At 44.2% G+C, this 27987-nt stretch overlaps 2 protein-coding genes across 5 annotated transcripts in view; both read right to left on the bottom strand.

Moving 5' to 3' along the window:
* LOC109252608 (histone H2B type 1-C/E/F/G/I) overlaps positions 1–27987 on the bottom strand; it is a 490736-nt gene that overhangs the window by 247242 nt on the left and 215507 nt on the right. The gene's annotated exons all lie outside the window — the stretch shown is intronic.
* ZNF184 (zinc finger protein 184) lies at positions 486–27987 on the bottom strand. Of its 4 annotated transcripts, XM_019425121.2 has the most exons (6): positions 27581–27987; positions 27139–27294; positions 15120–15187; positions 7511–7637; positions 7117–7212; positions 486–2926 (listed from the first exon to the last, which is right to left on the bottom strand). In XM_019425121.2, exons 2-6 carry the CDS (start codon positions 27143–27145, stop codon positions 969–971), a joined length of 2256 nt encoding a protein of 751 aa, XP_019280666.2. In that variant the 5' UTR covers positions 27146–27294; positions 27581–27987; the 3' UTR covers positions 486–968. The 4 variants fall into 4 exon arrangements, with proteins under 4 accessions (XP_019280666.2, XP_053761320.1, XP_019280664.2 ...); XM_053905345.1 differs by lacking the exons at positions 27139–27294; positions 27581–27987 and adding an exon at positions 25834–25864; XM_019425119.2 differs by lacking the exons at positions 27139–27294; positions 27581–27987 and having other exon boundaries at positions 15120–16200.

Raw genomic sequence — 27987 nt, 5'->3', positions numbered from 1 at the left:
AAGGAAAAGCAAGTAAAATGACCTTTACACAGCTGTTTAATTTCTGCACCGTGGTGAGGAAATAAGTTGACTCTACATCCCAGAGTCTGTGCGAACCCAACTTACAAAATATTACAAAAACTATACTGTGTACAGCAGCCAATCTGTGAGGCTTGTGAGAGGAGCCGCAGGAAGAAGCTACAATTCAAGGAAGGGGAATGAAATCTGCCCCCTTGTTCTTTCCAGGGTGCGCGGCAGGAGTGTGCCTGGTCTAACCCCCCAGGCCAGTCTCTTGAGCACAGGGCCTTGGCAACAGAATTTTACAAAGTTCCTGAAGTGATCCCACGATGCGATGAGGGTTAAATAACACTGGTTTCAGGTACAGAAGAGGATCTTTGTAGGTTGTGATGAGCTAGAACGTTAAAACCAGAAGAGAAAATAACAGGAAGGTTTAACGCTTACACTGACGTAAGCCACTATATAATAATGAGTTATTAATCTAAGAATGCTTTACAGTTCTTTTTATTAGGAACCAGTTAATCAACTTAAATGCATTAGAACAGAAGCATAATAGATCCCCAGCCTAGTTACTGAAGCACAGACGCTTTCTATTGGCAAAACATGCATAAATATACACACTCTAGATGCGACACAGCAAAATGCTGACGTGCAGTGACCCCGTTCAAGAGTACACTGTGAACACACAAAAGTGGAATATAAAATTCCAAACAACCTTTGAAAGCATCCACTCCAAATCCCCTCATTCACGGAGCAAAGTGAAGCTTAAAACAGTCGAATTTTCCAGTGTCCCAAAGTTGCTTGAAAACCACTGGATTACTTCAGCCCAATGTACTTTCCCTTCCATAGTGCGACCGTGAAAAGTTAACATCTTTTAGGCAGTTTCTCACTTCACTCTGCATCTTCAGCACTTAACCAAAGGACAGACCGGAGCAAATGCGTCCGCCACGTCTGTGATGTTCCCGCAAGGGTCATATGCCCGGGTGCAGCCTCTGGTGCTTGTTGAGAGCAGAGCGGTATCGGAAGGCTTTCCCGCAGTCGCTACATCCAAAAGGCTTCTCCCCCGAATGAATCCTCTGGTGCTGGATGAGGTACGTGCTCTGGCTGAAAGTCTTCCTGCACTCGTTACAGTTATAAGGTTTCTCCCCCGTGTGCGTGTTCTGGTGTTCGGTCAGGTGCGTGCTGCGGCTGAAGGCTTTGTCACACTCGTTGCACTTGTAGGGCTTCTCTCCCGTGTGAATTCGCTGGTGCTGAGTCAGGTGAGAGCTCTGGCTGAAAGCCTTTTCGCATTTATTACACTGGTAGGGTTTTTCTTCCGTGTGAGTCTTTTGATGTTGAGCAAGAGAGGAACAGTGCCGGAAGGCTTTGCCACACTCCGCGCACTCATAAGGCTTTGCTCCCGTGTGAATCCGCTTGTGTTGCGTGAGGTGTATGTTCTGGTTGAAGGCTCTCCCGCACTCGTTACACTTGTAAGGTCTTTCTCCGGTGTGTATCTTCCTGTGCTGAATCAGGGAGGAGCCGTAACTGAAGGTTTTCCCACATTCGTGACACTGATAGGGCTTCTCGCCGGTGTGAATTCTTTCGTGCTTAGCAAGAGACGAACTCCGAATAAAGGCTTTCCCACACTCCTTACATTCATAAGCTTTCTCCTGGGTGTGAGTCTTCTGATGCTGATTCAGGTTGGAGAGATAACTGAAAGCCTTTCCGCACTCATTGCATTCAAAGGGCTTTTCCCTGGTGTGAATTCTCCGATGCTGCGTCAGGGACGAGCAGTAACTGAAGGCCTTCCCGCATTCGTTGCACTTGTAAGGTTTCTCTCCGGTGTGAATTTTCAGATGTTGAGCGAGGGAGGACCAGTAACTGAAGGACTTTCCGCATTCGGCGCAGTCGTACGGCTTCTCCCCGGTGTGTGTTTTCTGATGTTGGGTGAGGTTGGAGTGCTGGCTGAAGGCTTTCCCACATTCGTTGCATTCGTAGGGTTTTTCACCAGTATGGATCATATGGTGACGAATAAATGTCGAGGGCCCATTGAAGGCCTTCCCGCACTCGTTGCATTTATAGGTCTTCTCTCCAGTGTGAATTTTTTGATGCTGAGTAAGGTGCGTGCTCCTGGTGAAGGTTTTGTCACATTCATCACATTTGAAAGGTTTTTCCCCCGTGTGAATTTTCTGATGTTCCATAAAGTGGCCTCTCTGGCTGAAGGCTTTTCCACACTCATTGCAGGTGTACGGTTTCTCCCCAGTATGAATCCTCTGGTGCTGCACAAGATGGGTCCTCTGACTGAAGGCTTTCCCACATTCGTCACATTTATAGGGTTTTTCTCCAGTGTGGATTCTTTGATGTTGAGTAAGAGACGGACCCTCAATGAAGCCCTTCCCACACTGATCACATTTGTAGGGTTTATCTCCAGTGTGAATTCTTTGATGGTTGATAAGGTTTTCACTCCGGCTGAAGGCTTTTTCACATTCATTACATTTGTAAGGCTTCTCCCCGGTGTGCGTCCTCTGATGGCGAATGAGAGCAGAACAGTAACTGAACGCTTTCCCACATTCGTTGCACTTACAAGATTTCTCTTTTCTGACCGGGTTTGTATTCGGTTTGACGCTCGTCTTAGTAGCGGTCTCTTCTGCAGGTGTTTCTTGTGTCACAAGGTTTGAGCTCACACTGATGCTTTTTTCAAAGTCCTTATTTACAGGGCCTCTCTCCCAAGTGGGTATTGTCTTTTCGGTTATTTTTATTTCTCTTGGCAGCACCTGCTGGTGTGCCTGACGCTTCTCCAGACTGCCTTCATACCCCCAACTTTCTGAAAAGTCAGAACCGCGAGGGTCTTCCCTTTTGTGGTTTTCCACCGCTGCCCCGTGACACGGCTGCTCTTCAGAAATGTCCGGCTCTGGGACTGCTCGGCTATCTTCTGGTCTGATGTCACGGTCTGCAAGAAAAAGAAAATGCCTATATTCTCTAATCAGAAGGGGGAAAAATAACTGCCCTTGTGGGAATGATCTAATGAAGCTACAAATAAAGCTTTTGGGAAGTCCTGAGGACTTTCGAGCGCAGCCCTATTATTTGAGGAGAAGGTTGGAAAGAGCTAAGGATAGCCATAAATAAAATCTGAAAGCGGCGAGACCATGTCTAATTCCACATCACAGATAATCTCTAAGAGCCAGTAAGGAAACGCCACTTGAGGTCACAGTAGATTAAGGACAGACCACAGAGCTGGCCAAGAGGAGACACAGGCCAACGGAGGTGGTCTGAACTGGGATTCCTTGCCAGTGAACAGCAAAACAAAAATCGAGGAACCAAGATTCCCAGTAGGGACAGGCCGGGAAGACTTGGCTAAGACCACGGTGTTTAGCCTGGAACACGATCTAGTCCGTCTCTGCTAGAGACGCGAAGTTGTCAACAGAGGAAATACTTCAAGGCAGGCAGATGACGAGGTCAATTCTCAGCATTTTGAGAACGAGAAAAGGCAGTGACGGAGCAGACTGGGGTGGTGTTTGTGGGGGTGGTAGATGCCCAAAGTAGAAGGACCCAGACGCTCAAGTAACAGGAAAGATCAGCTTCAGGGGAAGCCAGAGCTGCGGAAGCGACAGGAACGTTTCGGGGGAGGGGCTCAATAAAACATAAGCAGAGTCAAATATGTAATGATCTACACACTAGGCAGTTTATCAGCAAACGAACAACAGAAGCGGCGCCAGACCGGGGCTTCTGCACAAGCAGGAGGCGGAGCGCTGCCCCAGACACAGGCGACAACTAAAACTAGGCCCGTCAACGCCGGTAGAGTCGGGAAAGATAAAAAGCCGCATTTAAAGCGTGTTTCTTTGGTCCCTTTGACAACAGGAGGCTGCGGCGGACCCCCGGGAACCCCGAATGCCCCGTGCTGCCGGCCTCGTCACGGTCCCCGCCAGCACGCGCCCAGAGCTCTCCTGTCCCCCCTCCGTCCCTGGCGAACGGCGCAGGCAGACTCCTGAAGGTGGCGCGTCCCCGGCAGGGACGGGAAGGTCCACGCGACACGGGTCTTGGGGAATGGCCAAGCTTCCGCGTAAGAAACGAGTACGTTTCCTTAACAGAACGGCACTTGGCAAGCCACGTGTACGGCACGTGCCCGTGAGGAACGGCTCCCGGAAGCGCTTCCCGGTGAGCAGGTGGAGACCGTGGCCTGTGAGGCCGTTCGGCGGCTCGTCTCCAGCCCCGGAGTCCCAGGGGAAGCCGGGACGTGCTCTCCACGTTGTCACGTCCGCGCGGTAACCAACGGAATGACCAGAAAGGCAGTGGCGGGGCAGAGAAGGAAGGCTTAGAGGACCGTGGGGCGTGAGCTCGGGAACTCCCGAGCCTGCACCGCTGGGTTTCCAAGGCGCAGGGCGCACCGAGCCATAGGATGAACACGCCCAAGGCCCTACTTGGGTAGACGAGGGAGGTGGGTGAGATTAGGTAAACGGGGCAGAGGCCCGACAGAGGACAGAGGTTTAAGAATAGGGAATCGCAGGATGACAGCATCCAAGAGGAGCTAAACAAGATGAGGCTTCAGGGCGGAAAGCCCCCCCCCCCCCCCCGACTTAGCACAGTAGCAAGAAGCTGATTTCACAGGAAGGAAGGACCCAATTAGGCAAACAGGTACAGAGGGCTATAGACCACCATGGGATGATGTCACCCAGAGCGGAGCTAATTAGCAAAAGAAAGGTGCTTGTAGATCCTGAGGTGCAGGCTCTTTCTAGTCCCCGAGACCCAACCTTCTGCCAGGAGTTTGTTTTGTACGGACCCAAACCCCCCCATGCCCATCGTGAGTTAACCTTCATGATTTCATGGATTTCACGGTCTCTTTGTGTGCACCCATCCCCAGGCTTGTAAGCCTCCTGATCCTAATAAAAACGAAGCAAGACCGGGGCTCTCGTCTCCTCCCGACATTAGCCTCTCTCACATTTTTAATCCTGCATCCGGCTTTCTTGCTAGGCAAGAGAGAACTCCAGACCCAGGGTCTACGACAGAGAAAGTTCCAGAAGGCCAGACTGAACCGCACCATTCCTACTGCAGAAAGGCATTCGCACTTTACTAGCGTGAAGCTGTGGGCACTGAGCGCAGGACCGCAACACCCCTGTGCGTGGAGAAGTACTCACACACGCGGACGGGCGGACTGCCACACACCGGGGAGACCGTAGGGATCGCGGCTACGCATCAAGATTCTGCAGAGACCAGGTCACCAAGACAGCCCAGAAGAGACGGCAGAAAGAGGGCAAGGAAGACAATACAAGGACCAGGAGCCACTTCGGTGCAGGTATTGTTACCGCTTCCGATTACCTGTACATTCCTGTAAATCTGTAAACCGCTTTTACGGAGGGAAAAAGTGCCAGGTCCGCAGCTAAGAGGAAGTCTGCTCTGAGGGCTGAAGCGGGCGGGACCAACGGCCAGCTTACAAGATGGCCATCGTTTGGTCACGTCCCAGGAACAAAAGTAAACCAAAGAATGGAGCCAAATATTTTAAGGGACTGTCTTCTGCCTACGGACCGGGTCACTGGAACCACCACCTACATGAGCAGTCTAGTATTTTTACCTAAATAAGTCTTTTTGGTAATGACCAAAAGCATTTTGTGAAAAGTCTAGGATTTTTCGATACGTATTTAACTTTTTTTAAATTGCTTTTTCATCTGCTCAAGTTGGGATTTTTAAAAACTTCGTTTTTAATTTGTAATAAAACTTGACCATTTTTTTCCCCAAAAGTTAACGTGTAAGCATGACTTAATAAAAGCTTTTTTTTTTTTAAATCACTTTTCTAAATTGTGTTCCATGAAACCATCTTCTTTTAAAAATTTTATTTATTTATTTTGGGGGCGCCTGGGTGGCTCAGTCGGTTAAGCATCCGACTTCGGCCCAGGACATGATCTCACAGTTCCTGAGTTCGAGGCCCGCGTCAGGCTCTGTGCTGACAGCTCGGAGCCTGGAGCCTGCTTTGGATTCTGTGTCTCCCCCTGTCTCTCTCTGTCTGCCCCTCCCCAGCTCATGCTTGCACTCTGTCTCTGTCAAAAACTTAAAAAAAAAAAATTTATTTGAGAGGGAGTGCACACAGGGGACGGGCAGAGAGGGAGAGAGAATCCCAAGCAAGCTTCACAATGTCAGCACAGAGGCCGATGTGGGGCTCGAACTCCCAGAACGTGAGATCATACCAAGAGTCAGACGCTCAATGGACTGAGCCACCCAGGGGGCCTCTAAGGGAAATATTTTAATTGTGCAGTTTGGAAAGGATTCACTGTTGGGAGGGTGAGGGTTTGAGGAAGAATGTGACATTCTCTGCAACCCTGTTGGAAATTCATAATGCCCAACTACGTATTTGAAAATCTGAGTTCTTCTGGCAAGAAACCTGCTAAAATTTTAGATGATCCAACACTTCCCAAATCTGAACACAGAGTACTTTCTTTTCTCCATAAAAAAGAACCCCCACCCCAGCTCACTGACTCTGGAGATCTATCCCTTACCTTGTATGACTAAGTCTGTATATGTTTTCAGGGTCAGATCTCTGAAGAGGTCTCTCTGTGCAGTTGGGAATTCACGGTTTACAAGAAAGTTATTTACAGTCTCAAGGACGGTCTGAGTCGTAGGATCGGAGGCGTAAGGAATAAAACGGAAGACTGCAGACACAGACTCGCTCGTGCAGAGTTTGGCTGGGAAGGCAAGGAGGCAGCCTGGATGGTGGCCGAAAGGATGAACAGTGTTGAGTAGAAGTATTCAGAAATTTAGGTTACTGTTTCCGTTTGAAAGGCCTAGTAATAGAGCCTGTAGATCTAAAAAAAGCGGGGGAAACAACCCTGTTGGGCTGTAAAGCGAGGTGATAGTTAAGAGATCAGAGTCCCAAAGGAGGTGGGGAAAGATGGAACCCACCGGAGTCCAGGTTAAGAGGTTGCCTTCAGAACAAGGCAGGAAGGATGCCTCCTGGGAGAGGAATATAAAACTAGAACAGATGTCGAAAGCCCCAGTGTTCTCACAAAGCCCAAGAGTCCGGACAGATTCTCGTTTCGCCACGGGAGCTGCTTTCAAGAAAAACAGATCGATCTAGATTTCAGCCATAAAAACCTCTTGCCAGGCTGAGGCCTAGAAGTGACGATGCTCTTCCCCCAGGTCCCCAGTACTTACCCCCGCCAGTAGCTCCCGGAACACCGGACTCCACCACCCATGGCTCCGTCCCTTGTTCTAACTGGGAAATCACGTCAGGCTTGGAGACTTGGAGTCCTGCTCACAGGGGGAAAAAAAGGTGTCTGGCTGCAGTAAAAGCCCCGTGGGACAAATCCGACGGCTCTGAACAGCACATAAAGCCTCAGCGGTCCAAATGCCCAGACATGGTTTAATCTGGAAACTGACGTGGGTTCAGAAAAATTACTAGGTTGTACTTCTACCTGCTAGGAGAGTAGAAACCTTTTCAAAACTTAGCAATCTTTGCTTCCGTAACTTCATTAGAGGGAAAAACTTACCTCAGCAGAGAGCCCTCCTCCTCCACACCCACAGACACTTAACTCCGAGAGACCCTTACCTATAGAGACAAGGTGTGTATAATTCTCCAGCGTCACATCCCTGAACAAGTCTCTCTGTACAGGGTCCAGCTGTTTCCATTCCTCCTGGGTAAAATCCACTATCACATCCTTGAAGGTCACGGATTCCTGAAATAGCAAACATATTTCTCCTCAGCCATAACGCATTAACCCGGGGAAAGGGCCAAGTCGGCAACACTGACAGAAGCAAGGCGAGACAGTTGCGGGGCCATCTGGAAAAGGACTCTGATGGTTCCTCTTTGTGAAGTGACTATAAAAACGGTACCTCGTTCGTAGGCTCCCTGTGAGATCCATATAAGAAGTCAACGGGACACATTTAGGGTCTGGCATACAATTAGTGGTAAGTCAATGGAGGCCTTTGTTGTGGTCAGTCATCATCACCTCTGTGTTCTAAGGTCTACCAAGTATTAATAATACACCTACTAACAAAAATGAAATGTTTTACTACCTACAATGTTCAGTAACAATCAAAAATGTTTCTGAAAGAATCTGGGGAGGAGAATTCCCTATCACATCTCAAAGTATACCAAGATGTATACCAAGAGATTAAGATAAATTAAAACTGAGTGGCCGAGTAAGGAATAAAACTCAATGTAGCAAAACAGTCCAAAAACAGACCCATGGTTATAGGAACTGAATATATGGATTAAGCAACCATCAAATCAGTTTGAAAAAGCGGAATTAGTCACCAAACGGTATCATAAGGTGACTGTCCAGAGAAGAAAATGAAGGTGGGTTTCTTCATGGCACACAAATGTTTCTGTTGAGTCGAAATTCAATTTTAAGAAAAAGCAAAAATAGAATAAGAGGGTTTATAATCTTGCAGTGTAGAAAGCAAACATCCTAAGACTGACCCATATCGCCACATAAATGTGTAAAACTTCTCAAATGAGCCATAAAAGGCAATATTCTGAGATCCCACCAATAGCAAAAGAAGCCCGATGAATCCACATCAATTAAAAAAAAAAAAAAGCCAACAACCCAAACAGGCAATTCACCCGACAGTGTTAGGTAAGCCATGAAAAAATGCCCCACTCCACCGCCACTATGGTGGGAGGAGCTCAGGCCGGCTAGCGCCGCGGGCAGCGCGCATGTGCAGCGTGGCAGGGACACGCGGTCTGTCTCGGGGCGATCTGACGGGATCCATCAGAACTTTAAATGCACGTATCCGTGAGTCCAGCGTTATTGCTTGTAGGAATTTATTCCCCAGAAACACCTCGGATGCAAAGACGTACGCACCAGTCCCCTCGCAACACCGTGGAGGGAAAACAAGCAAACTTAAATGCCCATTAATAGGACAGTGCTTACAGACTTTGTGGTGTAACCGTGCTACGCACTTGACTCGGACTTTTAAGTGAAGTAGCTCGATGTGCGCTAATTAGGAAATGACGTGTGATACGAAGATCAGTATACATGGCCTGATCCTGGTTCTGTTCTTATGAATAGGAAAGTTCTATGTAAATGACAGAAAAAAACCTACGAGACGACACAACCAAACAAGATCAGTGGCGCTGTGTGGTGGGACCTGGAAGCAGTACGGGGACGTCCTACTTTTGTCTTGATTCTGCATTTGAAACCGGGTGAGTTAATTTGGTTTGAAATTGATAACTGTTGAGATTTCTGCCTCTAACCACAGCAGAGCGACCGGAGGGGCTCTCCCGGTGCAAGCAAGCGCACGCCCCTAAACGAACACGCTGGCACTTGAACAGCAGGCAGACGGAGAGAGGGGAGCCGATCACCTGAGCCCCGCACCCCCTCGTTTCCGGCCCGGAGGCGCTAGGGACCTACAGCAGGAGGCAGGGCCCATCCCCGCCGGGCGTCCCCCCGAGGCCACGCCGGAGGCTCCGGACTGCGCGCGGAGGAACGTGCACGTTATGGCGTAAGCTCTGTCACACGGGCAGCTGCCGCCGTGACAGAGCCAGAGTGGAGGGGACGCGCACGCTCCACTCCCATACCGTTCCGACACACTCCAGGAGCGAGGCCAGAGGAACTGCGGCAGGTCTGGGCTGTTCGGCCCTTGCTAAGCTGCAGGGACACGTGAACAAGCCCTGGAAGCGAATGCCTGGGAGTCCCCGACGGCGGTGTTACCGTGTGCCTACGCGCCACTTTCCAGACCTGTCCGCACGTGAAGACACGCGCACACGGCGCCCACTTTGGGGTCTGTGCCACAGCCGCTCAGAGCCGCTCAGGACTCCAGCAGGCTTCCCGTCTCCTCCCCTGTCCGTGCGTCCCAGCTGGAAAGGAAGTGCCTCTGCGTGACCGTCACAGAGGGAGGACTCGGAAGCGTGTACCTGATGTCTCTGGATTCCGCTTGTGATCTTTTCCCTTCTCACGCTGTTTTGTGTCATTTGTTGTAATAATCTTTAGCCCTAAGTCTTGCCACCGAGTTGGGTGAGTCATTCTGGCAAATCACTGAATTCAAGGGTGGTCGTGGGCAGCCCGAAAAATGGACCCAGAGTGAGGCTAGGCTAGACCAGCCTTAAGAAAGCTTAGGGATCAAAAACAAACCGCAAGGGGCGCCTCGGGGGCTCAGTCGGTTAAGCGTCCGACATCAACTCAGGTTATGATCTCACAGTTTATGGGTTTGAGCCCCGGGTTGGGCTCTGTGCTGACAGCTCGGAGCCTGGAGCCTGCTTTGCATTCTGTGTCTCCCTCTCTCTGCCCTTCCCCTGCTCGTGCTGTCTCTCTATCTGAAAAATAAACAAACATCAAAAAACCCCACAAAACTTCAAGAAGATCAAGCTGTGGTCCAGATGAGAGTAACAAGACTGGATTTACACTCCTGCATGAAATAACCAAAAAATCCCAGGCAGAACATATGAAACAACAGTTTCCAAGACCACGAATCTCCTACAACAAAGGACAGCCATCCCTAAGAATCAGTAAAGCAGTGAGGTGGGACGTACAGCTGCTCCCACTTCCTGCCTCGAGAGCCCACGGGACAGAGGGCCGCAGGGGAGACAGCGAGCAGAGAAGCCAGAAGAACTGCAGAGGCTCCCGCTTGAGCTTCCAGCAAGTACCCAACCACGCGTGGCTGCGAAGAGGCCACCGGAGGCAGGGAGAGAATCGCCCGGTACTGGAGTTCAAAACGGGCTGGAAACAGTCTCCATTCCCATCATCAAAGTGGAAAATTTCATAGTTCATTAGACATTGGGTAGAATACGCAAGAAGGTCGTGTCTCAAGAGTGGCAATAAGTGGCCTTAGACTATACACTGTCCTGGTTCACCTAACAGACCTTAAGGCAAGATTTGAAAGAAACACTGGTTCGGGCACCATAACTGCATCCCAGAATAAGGCTCAAGGATATTTGACAGGAACACAAAACTATGCAGAACCCAACAAAGTTAAATCAGAGATTTAAATCAGAGATTATGAGGTATACAGAGCAGCAGGAAAATACAGCCTATAATGAGGAAAATAACCAGTTAAAGCCAACCCAGAACTAACACACATGCTAGAATTAACAGATGAGAACATTAAAAATTATTCTGGCCGTATTCCGTATGTTCAAAAAGCTAATAGAGGCACGCGAGACATTTTTTAAATAGACCTAAGTGGAACGTCTAGAGCTAAAAATGAGAATGTCTGGAGACGAAGAACACACTGAATAGCGTTCATGGCAGATTAGGGATGAAGAAGAAAAGATTAATAAATTCAAAGACAATGAGATAAAAACTATCAAAAGTGAAACAGGAAAAAAAAACATGTAAAAAGATATAGCTTCAGGGAGCTCTGGGCAACTTCAAGTGGCCCATTACGTGTGTAGCTGGAGTCCCTGAAAAAAGAAGAGGAGAGGAGCAGAAAAAACATTTGAAGAAATAAATTTGAAGAAATAAATTTTTTTCTAAACTTGATGAAAACTGTAAACCCACAGATCGAAGAAACTCCATGAACTCCAAGTATAAGAGACACAAATCTACATTGAGACACATCTTAATTAAACAGCTCAAACCCAGTGATGGAGAAAATCCTGAAAAACAGGGCACATGAATAAATATAAAGGAACAGAGAAATGACAGCAGCTTTTTCGATGCAAGCAGTGCACAGGGGAGAAAATGAAGCAACAACAGCATAGAACAGAATAGACAGTGTAGAGAGGAAAACGGTCAATGTAGAACTGAAAAACAAAGGCACAATAAAGACTTCTTCAGATATAAAAACTTGGAAGGAATTCCGTGGCTACAAAGGTGCTCTGAGAAATCTTAAGACCTTCATGCAGAAGAAGAAATGATACCAGATGAAAATAAGGGCCTACACCAAGGATTCTCAACCTTGCTGTTACTGATATTTTGAACCAGATCATTCTTTTAAATAATCCGGGGGGGGGAAGGGGCATCACTGCATCAACCCACCGGACGCCAACAGCACTTTCCACTGAGTCAGGACAACCAAAATGTCTCCTGACATTTCCGAATGTCCCAGGGGTCAAAATCACCATAATTGTGAATCACTGATGTACATCATAAAGAATGAAAAACACTAGAAATAGTAGTTGGGTGGATAAATACATACAAATTTTTCTTACTATTTTTTCCAGCTCTTTAAAAGGTAATTGCTTAAACAAAAATAAGTATTGTGGGATTTATAACAGGTGTACAAGTAAAACGTGTCTGGGGGCGCACGTGGGCGGCTCAGTCGATTAAGTGTCTGACTCTTAGTTTTGGCTCAGGTCACAGTCTCATGGTTTGTGAGTTTGAGCCCCCAGTCAGGTTCTGCGCTGACAGCGCGGAGCCTGCTTAGGATTCTCTCTCCCTCTCTCTCTGCCCATCCCCAGCTCACGCTCTCTCGCTCTCAAAAATAAACATTAAAAAAATATTAAGAAAAAAACAAAATTTCTTGAAAAACAAATATATGGCAATAACTGCATTAAAAACTGGGAGGAGTGGACTGGAAGTGCACTACTGGAAGGTTCTTACATTATTCCTGAAGGGGAGCCTCGCCTGAAAGTAAATGGCAATAAGTGTGTATACCTTAAGCAACAGATAAAATAACCAAGGGTTATGGCCAGTGAGCTAGTGAAGAAAACACACTGGAATCCTAAGCAATATTAAGTTTCCAGAAGAAGGTACGGATAGAGGAAAAAGGGAATGAAGGCAATACAAATAAGAAAAAAAAGCTAGATGACAGACTTACGCTAATCACTTCAACCATCACATTAAATGTAAATGTATCACATTAGATATAAAATCACATTAAATAAATAGTCTAAACACCCCAGCGAAAAGGCAGATTGCCTGACTGGACAGAAAAAGCAAAACCCAATGAACTACATGTTGTCTATAAGTAACTCACTTTGAATATAAAGACCCAAGTAAAGTAAAAGCAAAGGATGAAAAAAGATACACTATGCTGACACCAAGCAAATATCAAAGTAAGTTTCGAGACAAACAATATTACCAGGCATAAAAAATAAAAAGTTCATTTCTCAATGATAAATAAGGTCAGGTGATTAAGAGGACATAACAATCCTAAATGTTTACACACCTAGAAGCAGCTTCACAGTACATGAAGGAAAAGCCGATGGAATTGCAAGAAATAGACAAATCTATATAATAACAGCCCCAAATTTCACTATCCCTATCACAACATTTGATAAAACAAGTAGAAAATCAGTAAGGATATAAAACACTTGAGGGGCGTCTGGGTGGCTCAGTCTGTTAAGCGTCTGACTTCGGCTCAGGTCATGATCTCGCCATCCATGAGTTCAAGCCCCAGGTCAGGCTCTGTGCTTTCAGTTCAGAGCCTGGAGCCTGCTTCGGATTCTGTGTCTCCCTCTCTCTCTGCCCCTTCCCTGCTCACACTGTGTCTTTCTCTCTCAAAAATAAAAAAATATATATATTAAAAAAAAAACCCACTTGAACAACAATCAACTTGACCTAAATGACACGTGTGGTATATGGAATAGTGGCCCTCCCAAAGATGTCCACATCCTAATCCTTAAAGCCTATGAAATTATTATCTAATACAAGAGACACTGCAGAAGCGATCCCGGTGGGGAAATATCCCAGATTGCGTGAGGGGCCCAAGGTAATCAAGAGTCCTTACAAGAGGGAGGCAAGAAGGTCACAGGGCAGATGTGAAGAGGGAAACAAGTCAGAGTCGCAGAGAGGTCTGCAGATGGAGGAAGGGGACACAAGCCAAAGAATGCAGGCAGCCTCGAGAAGCTGGAGGAAGGGAACAGATTCTGCCCTAGAGCCTTCAGAGGATGCAGCCCAGCCTACTGACCCCTGCAACTAAGCCAGTAAGTGTGTGGGTTCAAGCGATTAAGCTTGTAAAAGGAAACAAATACATTCTTAGAATCCTCTACCCAACAACCTGAAAAAATACATTCTTCTCAAGTGATCACTGCTCATTTACCAAGATAGACTATAATGAGAACAAAAGTCTCAGATTCAAAAAGATTCAGTCATACAGAGAATGTTCTCTGGTTGGGTATCTTCACTGTCTTGACTGTGGTGACGGTTTCATGAGTGCACGTGTACGTCAAAACTTATCAAGTTATACACTTTAAATATACACAGTTTATTATCATATCATTCACCAATAAAAAATAAAGACCTACCAGAGTCTTTGAGTCTGAGCTCAAAGTAGGAAGAACTGGGGTCATTTCTTTGACGATTACATTGTGGGACAAGAAGTAGGGGAAAAAAATCTAAGAAAAAGGAGCCTGATTAAAGGGGGGCTTGAGGTTAATTATACCTGGTGGAATAATGGTTACCTTTTTTTCCTAAATTCTCAGTTACTGTTTTTTCTTAAAACATGGTCCTGTCCAATTCCTCCTCAGAAACCACTAATGGTTCCTGAATGGCCTACAGAATAAAGCCTTCAACACCTCGTCTAGACATCGGAGGCTTGTCCTGTTCCAACTTCTTCAACCACTTGTTTACCATCTGCCCAAAGAAACCAGCTCCCACAATCTTCATGAACCCTATGTGACACCTTTCTTACTTGTGAACCTTTGCTCAAAATCTTCTCCATACCGAGGGGCGCCTGCGTGGCTCAGTCGGTTAAGCGTCCAACTCCTGATTTCAGCTCGGGTAACCATCTCACGGTGCATGAGTTCCAGCCCCGCTGACAGCACAGAGCCTGCTTGGGATTCTCTCTCTCTGCCCCTCCTCCACTCACTGACTCTCTCTCAAAATAAATAAATAAACATTTAAAAAAATATATCCAAATGTCACCCATCCTTCTACAAGTAGCACAAATCCCTTCTCCCCCGTGAAACTCTCCTGACCCCGCCAGACCACACACTTTTTGCATTCTCTATTTTCATGGTACTCATTTAACCTGTTTTATATTTACCTGTTCTGGTTTTTAGTGGTCATTTGGCCTATTCAAGTTAAGGATCAAGTCAAGACTTGATCTTCTTTTGCTCTCTCACTGTTGGAGCATGACAAGATACGCAGCAAGAGGTCAAGTCGCAAACGTGTCAGTCAAGCTGGAGAGGCAGAGGTCCGAACGAGGTCACTGGGCAGGTGGGAGCCCAGAATGAATTCCCAACATTGGCTTTTAAATGAACATACCCCACAGCAAAAAATACACAATCCACTCGAAGGACTAAAATGGCATTTGGGATAATTCCGACTTACGTGAAAACTGGCCGGTGGGAGGAGAGTATGTCCCCCTGGGAGAAGGGTGGACTCCGAAGAGGTCGGATCTGGAGAAGAAAAAACCACAGTGAGTCGTGTCAACATTAGTTGGTCCCTGCAACCTTAAATCCAGATTATCTTTCTACGTGAGAATAGCAGGAACTATTATGCCATTTCCTTTACTTCTCAGAATCCAAAAAAAGAAACAAGATAAATGCTGACTAGCGCCGTGGCACCCTCATCGGTAGGCTCGGGAGGTAAAGCATTACTCTCGCAGTTCTGTCTCTAGACTTAACAGCATCCTTCAACTCAATCTATGTTCCCTGTTAAGTGAGGCAAAGTATTTCTGCTGCCTTCTCTGCTATATCCAACATCTGAATAAAAAATGATTATTTCCAGGGGTACGTGGGTGGCTCAGTCGGTTGAGCATCTGACTTTTGATTTCGGCTCAGGTCACGATCTCGTGGTTCATGAGTTCGAGCCCTGCATGGGGCTCCGCCCGGACAGCGCAGAGCCTGCTTGGGATTCTCTTCCTCCCTCTCTCGCTCAAAAATATATGAACATTTTTTTTTAATGAAAAAAAGATACGATTACTTCCCAGGCCCTTTGAAACTCTGCTATGAATGAAAATTAAATATCACAATGGCATATATTAGTCATACTACCTACCCGCTAGACTGTCTAAAAATTAAACAGACCTGGTCAGTACTAACTGCGGCAAGGACATAGAGAAACTGGAACTTTTGTGCAGTTGCTTGTAAACTTCTCAATCACACAGAAAAAGTGTTTGGCAGGTATATACTGACTTTAAACGCATTCGTTGTGAATTCAGCAATTCCACTCGTGTGCCTACAATCATTGAAGTGAGGGCTTACAACCACCTAAACACCTGTACAGGACTGTTCGTAGCAGGTTTACCGATGATAGCCCCAAACCGGAAATAACCCAAACATCTTTCAACATGAATAAACCATGACATTTTCACACAACAGAATATTATTCAACAATATAAAAGAACGAGCTGTCGATACACCAAATAACATGGATGTAACTCATAATGCTGAGCAAAACAAAAAACATAAAAAAAGACACATACTATATAATTTCACTTAAATAAAAAAAAAAAAAAAACAGACCAAACTGGTCTATGGTAATAGAACAGTGATTACCTCTGGAGGGATAACAACTGGGCAGGAGCACAAGAGAAACTTCTGGGGCATCGGAAACATTCTATACCTTAATGTGGTGGGGATTACACTGGTATATGATACATAAAAATTAATCAAGCACTATACTCTAGATTTGTGCACTTTATGTATATAATTGATATGTCAACAAACAAAAACAAACATTGCTCTTGGGGAGGTCTATTCAGAGTAATGGTTACCAGGGAAGCCCGGTTCTCAGAAAACAGAGGAAGCAACAAAAGGAACTGTTTACTATTCTAGACTTAAATTTGATCAGTAAGGGAAAACTGATCTGTAATAGAAATTTTGAGGAAAAAAAATGAAGATGTGATTTTATAGTTTTTATTTAAATTTTTTTATGTTTACTTTTTGAGACGGGGGTGGGGAAGGGGGAGTAAGAGAGGGAGACACACAATCTGAAGCAGGCTCTGGGCTCTGAGCTGTCAGCACAGAGCCTGATCTGGGGCTTCAACCCACAAACCCGGAGATCCTCACCTGAGCTGAAGTTGGATGCTTAACTGACTGAGCCACCCAGGCGCCCCAAGAGTTTTTTTTTTTTAAGTTTTTTTCTTTTATTTAGTGTTGCTGATAACAATTCTTGTTTTTTTTAATTTACATCCAAATTAGTTAGCATATAGTGCAACAATGATTTCTGGAGTAGATTCCTTAGTGCCCCTTACCCATTTAGCCCCTCCCCTCTCCACCCTCCCACAACCCCTCCCATAACCCTCAGTTTGTCCTCCATATTTAAGAGTCTCTTCTGTTTTGTCCCCCTCCCTGTTTTTATATTATTTTTGTTTCCCTTCCCTTACGTTCATCTGTTTTGTCTCTTAAAGTCCTCATGTGAGTGAAGTCATCTGATTTTTGTCTTTCTCTAATTTTGCTTAGCAAAATACCCTCCAGTTCCATCCACGTAGTTGCAAATGGCAAGATTTCATTCTTTTTGATTGCCGAGTAATAATCCATTGTGTGCATATATCTATGTATACATGTACCACATCTTTATCCATGCATCCATCCATGGACAGAAGGAAATGACCATGTACAGCTATGTACCCAAAACTTTAGGAAAACAGAAATGAGAAACATGGGTAAGATGCTTTTGATTTCAAGTAACAGAAACCCACAGAACCAACACCAGTGACACCTGTAGAAAGCAAGTATGTGCCTGGCAACAGCAGATGCTCACGAAATGTTACAGGTATCAGGACTATAAGGGACGGAGGTTCATGAAAGTAATCCTAACTAAACAACTGAAAAATCCCAAAAAGAAAACAAAAGGCAAAGACTTACAATGAAATTACTCTGGCAATAATTCTGAGGAACTCAGAATTAAAAAGAACGTTTATAAAAGATATGATAGGCAGAGAACTGAGGAGAAGGATGTCATCAACGTGGCAGAGTAAGAGTTTTCTGTCATCTTCCCTCAAAGAACACGATTCAGACAATCACCCAGGGATGGTTCACAGTGTCTGTGTGGAAGTCCAGGAGCCCAGCAGAGAAGCTTCAGCACATCCAGGACCGGATGCTCCGAAGATGCAAGAGGCAGCTTCACTTTATCTGCATCACCCCCCACCCCCAAGGTGGTAAAGCTCAGGGCCGAGAGACCTTCAAGGCCCTTTATTTCTCCCACAGGGGAAAGTGAGACTGTGAGAGTATTCAGCTTCCCGCCAACGAGAACCACTTCCTTCCCACCCAGCCAGAGACCGTGTGACTGGGGGACAGAGAGCAGCTGAGAGAACAGGAGTCGGTGCTCTCAGAGGGAAATGAAGGACCACAGATCCCACAAGCCACTTCATGGGCCCTCAGGAAGCCAACCCACTGGGGACGCTCCAGCTGCAGATACCCCCGACTAGCCCATGGGCACCCCCAGTGCCCTACATACCTCCCCGCAACACCCCTGGCCCTATGGCTGGCTCCCTATGGACACTCCTGATGGAGGGGAGAGCGAGACTCCGTAGACAACTAGTGAGCACATGCAGAGGGCCGACCTGACCCTGCAGGGCTGAGAGAAAGCACTAAGCCCTGAGCATTCAGCACCACCAAGGAGAGCAAATGGGAGTCTGTCAGCACTCAGCCTGGCTTTGCAGGACTGAGAGAAGGCACACAATTTTAAGAATTCCCAACCAAGAGGGAATAAGAAATGTGGGGCAGACATAGCCACAGAAGGTCAGAGAAAGCCTCAGAATCCCTGACAGAAGGTATTTTTTTTCCTGAAACCAGTAAGTAAAGACAGGAGATGCAAAGGTGGAACACCAGATTTCAAGAAACACGAAAAACCAAGAAAACAGGACACCACTGAAGGAACACAATTTTCCTTTAACTAACCCCAAACAAATGGAGATTTATGACTTACATGACAAAAAAAATAATAATTCAAAATAATTGTTTTAAAGATGTTCAGTGAGCTAGAAGAAAACACAGAAAAATATTTAAATTAAATTAGGAAAACAATACATAAAATTAGAAGTTTAGCAGATAGACAGACATCATTAACAAAAGGCAAAGCAAAACAAAACAAATTTTAGAGCCAAAGAACATAATGAATGATATGAAAAATGCAATGGAAGACACCTATTGCACACTGGACCATGGAGAGGAAAGAACCTGTGAGGTAGAACACATGTCATTTGAAATTATCCATTCAGGGGCATCCGGGTGGCTCCATCAGTTAAGCGTCTGACTTTGGCTCAGGTCATGATCTCATGGGGAGTTACAGCCTCATGTCAGGCTCTGTGCTGATAAGAAACTGCTTCAGATTCTGTATCTCCCTCTCTCAGCCCCTCCTCCACTCACTCCCATCTCTCTCTCTCTCTCAAAAATAAGTAAACATCTAAATTATCCATTCAGAGGAAGATAAAGGAAAAAAAGAATGCCTATGAAAAACAATCTACACATTCGTGGAGTCCCAGATGAATAAAGGAAATAAGGAACAGAAAGCTTATCTAAAGAAATAATAACTAAGAATTTCCCAAATCTTGGGAGAGACTAACACCTCCAAGTTCATGAAGCTCACAGGTCTCCAGATAATTTCAGCTGAAAAACATCTTCTCTAAAACACATAATGATAAAACTGTCTACGATCAAAGACAAAGAGAAAATTATAAAAGTAGGAACAGGGAAAAAAAAATTTTGTTCACATTTAAGGGAAGTCCTGGGAAGGCTACTGGCAGATTTCTCAGCAAAAAAAAGTGCAGCCAGCACAGAGTGGCATAATATATGCAATGTGCTAAAAGAAAAAACTGCAAACCAAGAATACTTTACCCAGCAAAGCTATGCTTCAGAAATGAGGGAGAGATAAAGACTTTTCTATACAACACAAGTTGAAGGAGTTCATCACCTCTAGAGTTGTTTTACAAGAAATGCTGAAAGGCATCATTCAAGGTGAAGTAAAAGTATACTAATTAATAACATGAAACATGAAATTACAAAACACACTGGTAAATGGGGCACCTGGGTGGTTCAGTCGGTTAAGCATCCAACTTAGGCTCAGATCATGATTTCACGGTCCGTGAATTCAAGCCTCGCGTCAGGCTCTGTGTCGATATCTCAGGGCCTGGAGCTTGCTTCAGATTCTGTGTCTCCCTCTCTCTCTGTTCCTCCCCCACTCACACTCTGTCTCTCTCTCTAATATGAATAAGGAAAAATTAAAAACAAAAAAAACCAACACACTGGTAAAGATAAGTATATAGTCAAATTCAGAACACTAATACTGTAATATGGTTGTGTGTTCAACATTTAATTCTTATATAAAGGTTAAAGGACAAAAACGTTAACTACAATAATTTATTAATAGACACAGAATATAAAAAGATGTAAACTGTGATGTCAAAGACAGATAATAGGAAGGGCAGTAGTAAGATAGAGTTTTTGTATGGAATCGCAGTTTAGTTGGTTATCAGCTTGAAACAGACTGTTTTATCTCTAAGATGTTTTCTGTAGGCCCCAGGATAACCACAAAGCAAAACTTACAGTAAATACACAAAAGTTAAAGAAATCAAAGCATACCACTATGGAAAATGATCAGTTCACAAAGGAAGACAGCAAAAGAGGAAGAAAGGAGCCAGGGAAGTACAAAACAGCCGGAAAAAGAAACAAAAAAACCTAATAAGGCAATAGTAGGTCTTCACTTAAATGGACTAAATTCTCCAGTCAAAAGGAACACAGTGGCTGAATGGATAAAGGAAAATAAGACCCAACTGATATACTGCCTTATAAAAGACTCACTTCAATTTTAAAGGCACACTAGGCTCAAAGTAAAGGGATGGAAAAAGATACTCCATCCAAAAGGAAAGCAAAAGAGAGCAGAGGTAGCTATACATATACCAAGCCCAGTCTTGGTGGGCATCCGAACCGGTCCTTTCACTTTGAGATTCTTTTCCTTGGCACCTCTGATCAAGTCGGCACACACCTTCTCCAAAGATTTTACGTTGCGGCTGGTTAGAGTGATTCAGACAAAACAGACTTAAAGTCACAAATCGTGAAAAGAGACACAAAGAGCCATTATATAATGATAAAGGGGTCAATTCATGGAGAGGATATAATAATTACAAATACATACTAACATCAAAACTCCTAAACTTATTAAGCAAATACTAACAGGTTTCAGGGGGGAAATAGACAACAATGCATAATAGTAGAAGACCTCAGTACCCCACTTTCAGCAACGAGTAGCGCACCCAGACAGAAAATTAACAAAGAAACACTGGACTTGAACCTACTTTAGACCAAATGGACCTAAAAGACATATATACAACATTCTATCCAACACCACCAAATACACATTCTTCTTGAGGACACAAGGGGCATTCTCCAGGATAGATCATATGAAAAATCACAAATCAAGTCTTGGTAAATTTAAGAAGACTAAAATCATACCCACTATCTACTCAAACAATAATATGAAAACTGGAGGTCATTCAAAAATACGTGGACACAGGGGTGCCTGGGTGGCTCAGTCAGTCAAGCATCTGACTCTTGGTTTCAACTCAGGTCACGATCTCATGGTTTTGTGAGTTTGAGCCCCACATTGGGCTCTGCGCTGATGGTGTGGAGCCTGCTTTAAATTCTGTTTCCCCGTCTCTCTGTCCCTCCCCTGTGTGCGTGCATGCACGTTCTCTCTCTCTCTGAAAATAAATAATAAACAAACTTAAAAATACATATATGTGAACACAGGGCTGCCTGGGTGGCTCAGTCAGTTACGTGTCTGACTTCGGCTCAGGTCATGATCTCACGGTTAATGGGTTCGAGCCCAGCGTTAGGCTGTGCTGACCGCTTGCTCAGAGCCTGGAGCCTGCTTCAGATTCTGTGCCTCCTTCTCTCTCTGTGCCCCTCCCCCACTCATGCTCTTGTCTCTCAAAAATAAATGTAAAAATAGATAAATAAATAAATAAAATATGTGGACACAAAACAACATATTCCTGAGCAACCAAAAGAGTAAAAGAAGAAATCAAAAAGGAAGTCAAAAGATATCTCGAAACAAATAAAAATGGAAACAAAATATCAAAACTTATCAGATATAGCAAAATTAGTTCTAAGAGAGAATTAACGCTAAATGTCTACATTAAGAAAAAAGAAAGTTCTCATATAAACAACCTAGCTCTGCACTCAAGGAACTAGAAAAAGAACAAACTGAGTCCCAAGTTAGCAGAAGAAAGGAAATAACAAAGATCAGAGCAGAAGTAAATGAAATAAACACCAGAAAAATAATAGAAAAGATCAATGAAACTAAGAGTTGGTTTTTTGAAAAGGCACACAAAATTGAAAAACCTTTAGCTAACCCAAGAAAAAAAGAGAAAAAGCTTAAATGAAAGGAAGCATTACCACAGAAATTGATACCACAGAAATCTGATCCACAGAAAGGATCACAAGAAACTACGGTGCCATCAAAATGGATAACCTGTATCAGGGCATCCGGCTGGCTCAGTTGGTTGAGCATCTGACTCGAATTCAGCTCAGGTCATGATCTCAGTTTGTGAGACTGAGCTCCATGTTGGGCTCTGAGTTGACAGTATAGATCCTGCTTGGGATTCTCTCTCTCCCTCTCTGCCCCATCCATCCCTGCACACACTCAACTCTCTCTCTAAATAAATAAATTTTTAAAAATGGATAACCTATAAAAAATAAATTCTTGGAAACATACAACCCAATAAAACTGAATCATGAAGAAACAGAATATCTGAACAGACCAATAAGGAGTAAGGAGATTGAATCAGTAATCAACCTTCCCCCCAAACAGACAAGCCCACTGTTTCACTGGTGAACTCTACCTAACATTTCCAACAATTTTTAACACCAATGCTTTTCAAACTCAGCACCATATATAACAAACCTACTCATCATACTCACTGGTAAACATTCAAAGACTTCCCTTTATGATAAGGGACAAGAGGAGGGGCCCACTCTCACCTTTTCTATTTAACATAATACTAGAAGTCCTAACCAGAGTAATTAGACAACAAAAAGAAATAAAAGGTATCCACATTAGAAAGGAAGAAGTAAAATTATGTTTGCAGATGACATGATATTATATAGAGAAAAGCCTAAAACTACCAAAACCACTGTTAGGCATTAGTGGTATAGTGGTGAGCACAGCTGCCTTCCAAAAACACTGTTAGAACTAATCAACAAATTCAGCAAAGTTGCAGGATACAAAATCAACATACAAAAATCAGTGGTGTTTCTAAACACTAAAAATGAAGTATCTAAAAAAAAAAAAGAAAACAATCCCATTTAGAATAGCATCAAAAACAATAAAATAAAATACTTAGGAATAAATTTAACCAAGTAGGTGAAAGATCTCTACTCTGAAAACTACAAAACACTGATGAAAAAAAAATCACAGAAGACACAAATAAATAGAAAGGTATCCCATGTTCATGGATCAGAAGAATTTCTATTGTTAAAATGTCCATAATACCCAAAGCTGTCTACAGATTCAATGTAATCCCTATCAAAATTCCAATGGCATTTTTCAGAATAATAGGAAGAAGAATCCTAAAATCCATATGGTACTACAAAAGACCCCCAAAAGACAAAGCAATCCTGAGAAAGAAGAACAAAATAGGATGCACCACACTTTCTGATGTCAAACTATATTACAAACCCATAGCAATGAAAACAATATGGTGCTAGCATAAAAAGAGACACAAACTAATGGAACAGAATTGAGAGCCCAGAAGTAAACCTCCTTATGTTTAGCCAATTCATATTTGACAAGGGACCCAAGAATACCCAATGGGGAAAGAGTGGTGGAAGAATAGTCTCTTCAAAAAATGGTGGTAAGATGGGGTGCCTGGGTGGCTCAGTCGGTTAAGCATCCGACTTCCGCTCAGGTCATGATCTCACGGTCCGTGAGTTCGAGCCCCGCGTCGGGCTCTGGGCTGATGGCTCAGAGCCTGGAGCCTGTTTCAGATTCTGTGTCTCCCTCTCTCTCTGCCCCTCCCCTGCTCATGCTCTGTCTCTCTCTGTCTCAAAAATAAACGTAAAAAAAAAAAAGGATGGTAAGAAAATTAGATATAATCACATGTAGAAGAATGAAAATGAACCCTGTCATATACCAATCATGAAAATTAACCTGAAATAGATTACAGATTTAAACAAAACCTAAAACCTAAAAGTCCTAGAAGAAAACTTAGGAGGAAAGCTCCTTGACACTAGTCTTGGCAATGATCTTTTCAACATGACATCAAAAGTACAAGCAACATAAGCAAACATGAACTATAGCAAACTAAAAAATTTCTGCAAAGAAAAGCAAAGGAAACCATCAATAAAATGAAAAGGCAACCTATGGAATGAGAGAAAATATTTGCACACCACGTCTTTGATAGGGGTTAATATCCAAAATATATGTAAGGAACTCATACAACTCAACAGCATAAAAACAAGTAATCCAATTTAAAAATAGGCAGAGGACCTGAATAAACATTTTTCCAAAGAAGATAACACAAATGTACCAAAGAGGTACATTAAAAGATGCTCAACATCATTAAGTATCAGGGAAATGCAAATCCAAACCAAGTGAGATATCACCTCACACCTGTTAGAATATTATCAAAAAGACAAAAGATAATAAGTGTTGCTGGATGTGTAGAAAATGAACTTTTGTGTACTATTAATGGGAACGTAAATTGGTATAGCCACTATGGAAATACATATATCACATTTTCTTTATCCATTCATGTGTTGATGGACACTTAGGTTGTTTCTATGTCCTGGCTATTGTGATTAACACTATAATAAATACGGGGGTGCAGATACTTCTCCAAGATAGTGATTTCATTTCCAGAAGTGGGACTGCTGGATCATTTGGAAGTTCTATTTTTAATTTCTTGAGGAACTGTATTGTTTTCCATAGTGATTATACCCATTTACATTTCTATCAACAGTGGTGATCTGTGTATATACACACACAATGGAATACTATTCCGCCATAAAAAAGAAGGAAATCCTGCCATTTGCAACAACATGGATGGACCTTGAGGACATTAGCTAAGTGAAATAAGACAAAGAAAGACAGGTACTGCATGATCTCACTTATATATGGAATCTAAAAAAGCTGAACACATAAAGACAGTAGAATGGTGGTTTCCAGGGGCTGAGAGGCGGAGGAAATAGGGAGATGCTGCTCAAAGGGTACAAACTTCCAGTTGTAAGTTCTGGGGATCTATGTACTGCATGGTGACTACTGTTAACAATACTGTATTATACACTTGAAAGTTGCTGAGAGAGTAAATTTTAAAGGTTCTCACTGCACATGCATATACACATACACACACAGAGGCAAATACGTGGAGTGAAAGATGTGATAACTAACCCTACTGAGGTAATCACTTCCCAATATATATCAAATCATCACTATGGACAACTTAAACTTACACAATGTTATGAGTCAAGTATATCTAAATATAGCTAGAAAAAAACTTTTTCTCAGAAACATTTTGTAGTTTTAAGTGTATACAGCTTACACATATTAGATGTATTCCTGTTTCATATGTTTTAATGTTTTGTTTTGTTTTTTTTAATGCTCATTTATTTATTTTGAGGAGAGAGAACATGAGCGGGGGAGGGGCAGAGAGCGAGGGAGAGAGAATCCCAGGCAGGCTCCATGCTGTTCAGAGCCAGATGCAGGGCTCAGTCTCTCAAACCATGAGATCATGACCTGACCCGAAATCAAGAGTTGGATGCTTAACCAACTGAGCCACCCAGGCGCCTCTCCCATTTCATATTTTTGATGCTATTGTTATTTTTATGGAATTGTTATTTTTATTATAATCTATAATTGTTCTTCGATGATATAAAAAAAACAGCTGATGTTTAAAATCAAACTTGTTTTGTTTTGAGATAATTTTAGATAATCTCTTGTAAGAAACAAGAGATTCTTTGCACTCCTAAAAAAAAAAAAAAAAGAATTGACAATCAATAAGATATATCTCAAACCTGCATAAATAATACAAGAAATATTAAGACTTCTAATGATGTTAAATAAATTCAAAAAAAGAACTGTATGATAATAGGTTAAACCAAACCTGACTTGATGGCCATATCTGAACAATGTAAAGACAGTGACAATGCAGAGGAAAGTCTATAATGACAGGTCACAGGGCTCTGTCCTTACTCTGAACCTGTTCAAGGACATGAAGAAAGAAAGAAAAGGAATATTCATTAAATATGGCAGTGAGATAAAGTTAGAAAGGACAGTTAAAACACTGAATAAATGGGACACCTGGATGGTTCGGTCGGTAGACCCTGTGCCTCTCGATCTCAAGGTCATGAGTTCAATGTGTGGAGCCTACTTACAATAAATATAAGTAAAAACAAAAACAAAAACAACACTGAATAGATGAAGATTCGTAATTATTCTGACAAGCTGGAAAAACCCCTAAACAATCATATATGTGAAGTCCTGATATTTAAGGATAAAAAACAATTCTCTTACACAGGATGGCATAAATCTACTTCCCTACAGTTATGTAAAAAAGATCTAGGGCTTACAGCACAATATCGCTGATTTTTTTCAAAACAAACGCAACCTGATGCTGCACAGCAGAAATATAATTCAAACAAATTCGTCCTTTTAGGTGTTTTTCAAAGCATTTGTAAAGAACTATGTTTAATTTCAGGCAATGCATTTTAAGAAGCATGCTCTCCTGCAGGAGAGTCGAAGAGGTCCAGATGTGTCCTATAAGATCCATCAACGGAACTGAGACGGTTTTGCTTAGAAAAGAAAAGAAAAGAATGTGCGAGTAGGAGTTGTAACAGCTGAATTCACATTCTGGAGGGCAGTAATGTGGAAGAGAGAACAGTCTCTTGCTTTCGGAGACTAAGAACTAAGATCCAACACAGAAGTTACAGGGCTAGGCACTTCTGACTAATAGAAGGAACTAAAAAAAAAGAGCCAACAAGGGAACAGTCTGCACCCAAAATGGAGTTTGATGCCACACTTCGCATAGGCTTAACAGACGGCAATCAGCAAGGGACACTTTAATTCTTGCACTGAAGGGATGATTACCAAGATTTTTTCTGACTGCAAGTTTACCATTCTCATATTTAAGAAACAGAAGTCACGTGAGGATCACAGACATTCTGAATCATCTCTCCTTCTCATTCCCCAATCCCGAAGCCAGGGAGACTTAACTCTTCCTGCAAGTCTCTCCATATGAATGTAAGAATCTCTCCCCTTGATGTAATGCAGTTTTTCTCTATCCCTAAGATAAACTCCCCCCCCCCCCCCTTCCACCTCTACCAGTGAGTTCTGTCAAGTAGTCGATCTTCCGGTCCTCACTGTTCTTTTGCTTCCATCAGCCCTCTGTCCCCCCTCCAGTCCCCACTACCTTCCATCTCAGGAGCTCATTCCGTTCCTCCGGAGCCTGGACACCAGGGTTTCTCAGGCAGCGTCCTTCCAGCGGGGGCCTCGGTCTGGGGGGGCTCAGCTGTCCGGCCAGGAGTCTGCGCCGGCCGAGCCCTTACACGGGCGGAGCGGGGCAGCCCTAAAAGACACAGCCCGGGGTCAGCAGCCTGCGTCACAATCGCACCTCTGAGTTTTGCACAGTGGCTAAGAGACGTTTGGAAAAGAGAAGTGCCCGCCGAGAGCCACCAAACAGGCACTCCCGCTGAACAAAAAGAGAGTGGAGCTCGAGTACGCAGGTTCAGCCCCGGATTCAAAAACCCCTTGGTGCCCACCCTGCAGTCTGGCCAGAGGCGCCCCCAGACCCGGCCCGTTACCTCCGTGCACACTTGCGGGCTCACACCCCGGCTCGCGAACGGAAGACACACCTGTTGCGGGGTGGAAACGCTGGAAGGTGGAGCGGCGGGGCGGGGCCCGCTCCCAGTCCTTCCTCCCAGACCGGAACAAAAGAACAAAGCCCTCCAAGGGATCAGGGCGGAACCGCCCCGCACGGAGGGAGGCGAGGGGCGCCCCCTCCGAGGACTCCCCAGCTCGCTCTCGCAGAGGCCGCTTCCAGCGGGGCGAGGAGGATGACGTCACGCAGCCGCAAGGCTGGCGGTTGCCATGGTGATACCTGGGCTTCCCTCCCTCTAGGGCGCTCCACACTCTCAGCTCGCGCGTCCGGAAGCGCCGGGACCGGCACCAGACCTAACGAAGGGAGCCGAAGAGGGTGCACTTCCCCAGCGCCAACCTCTGCCGGCTTCAACGGCCACTTCCGGTCGCGCGAAGAGAGCCC

Source organism: Panthera pardus, unplaced genomic scaffold, assembly GCF_024362965.1.
Source record: "Panthera pardus isolate Hobbes unplaced genomic scaffold, ASM2436296v1 HiC_scaffold_17, whole genome shotgun sequence".
NCBI lineage: Eukaryota > Metazoa > Chordata > Mammalia > Carnivora > Felidae > Panthera > Panthera pardus.
The sequence above is the reverse complement of the archived record's forward strand: the minus strand, read 5'-3'. Positions and strand labels throughout refer to the sequence as shown.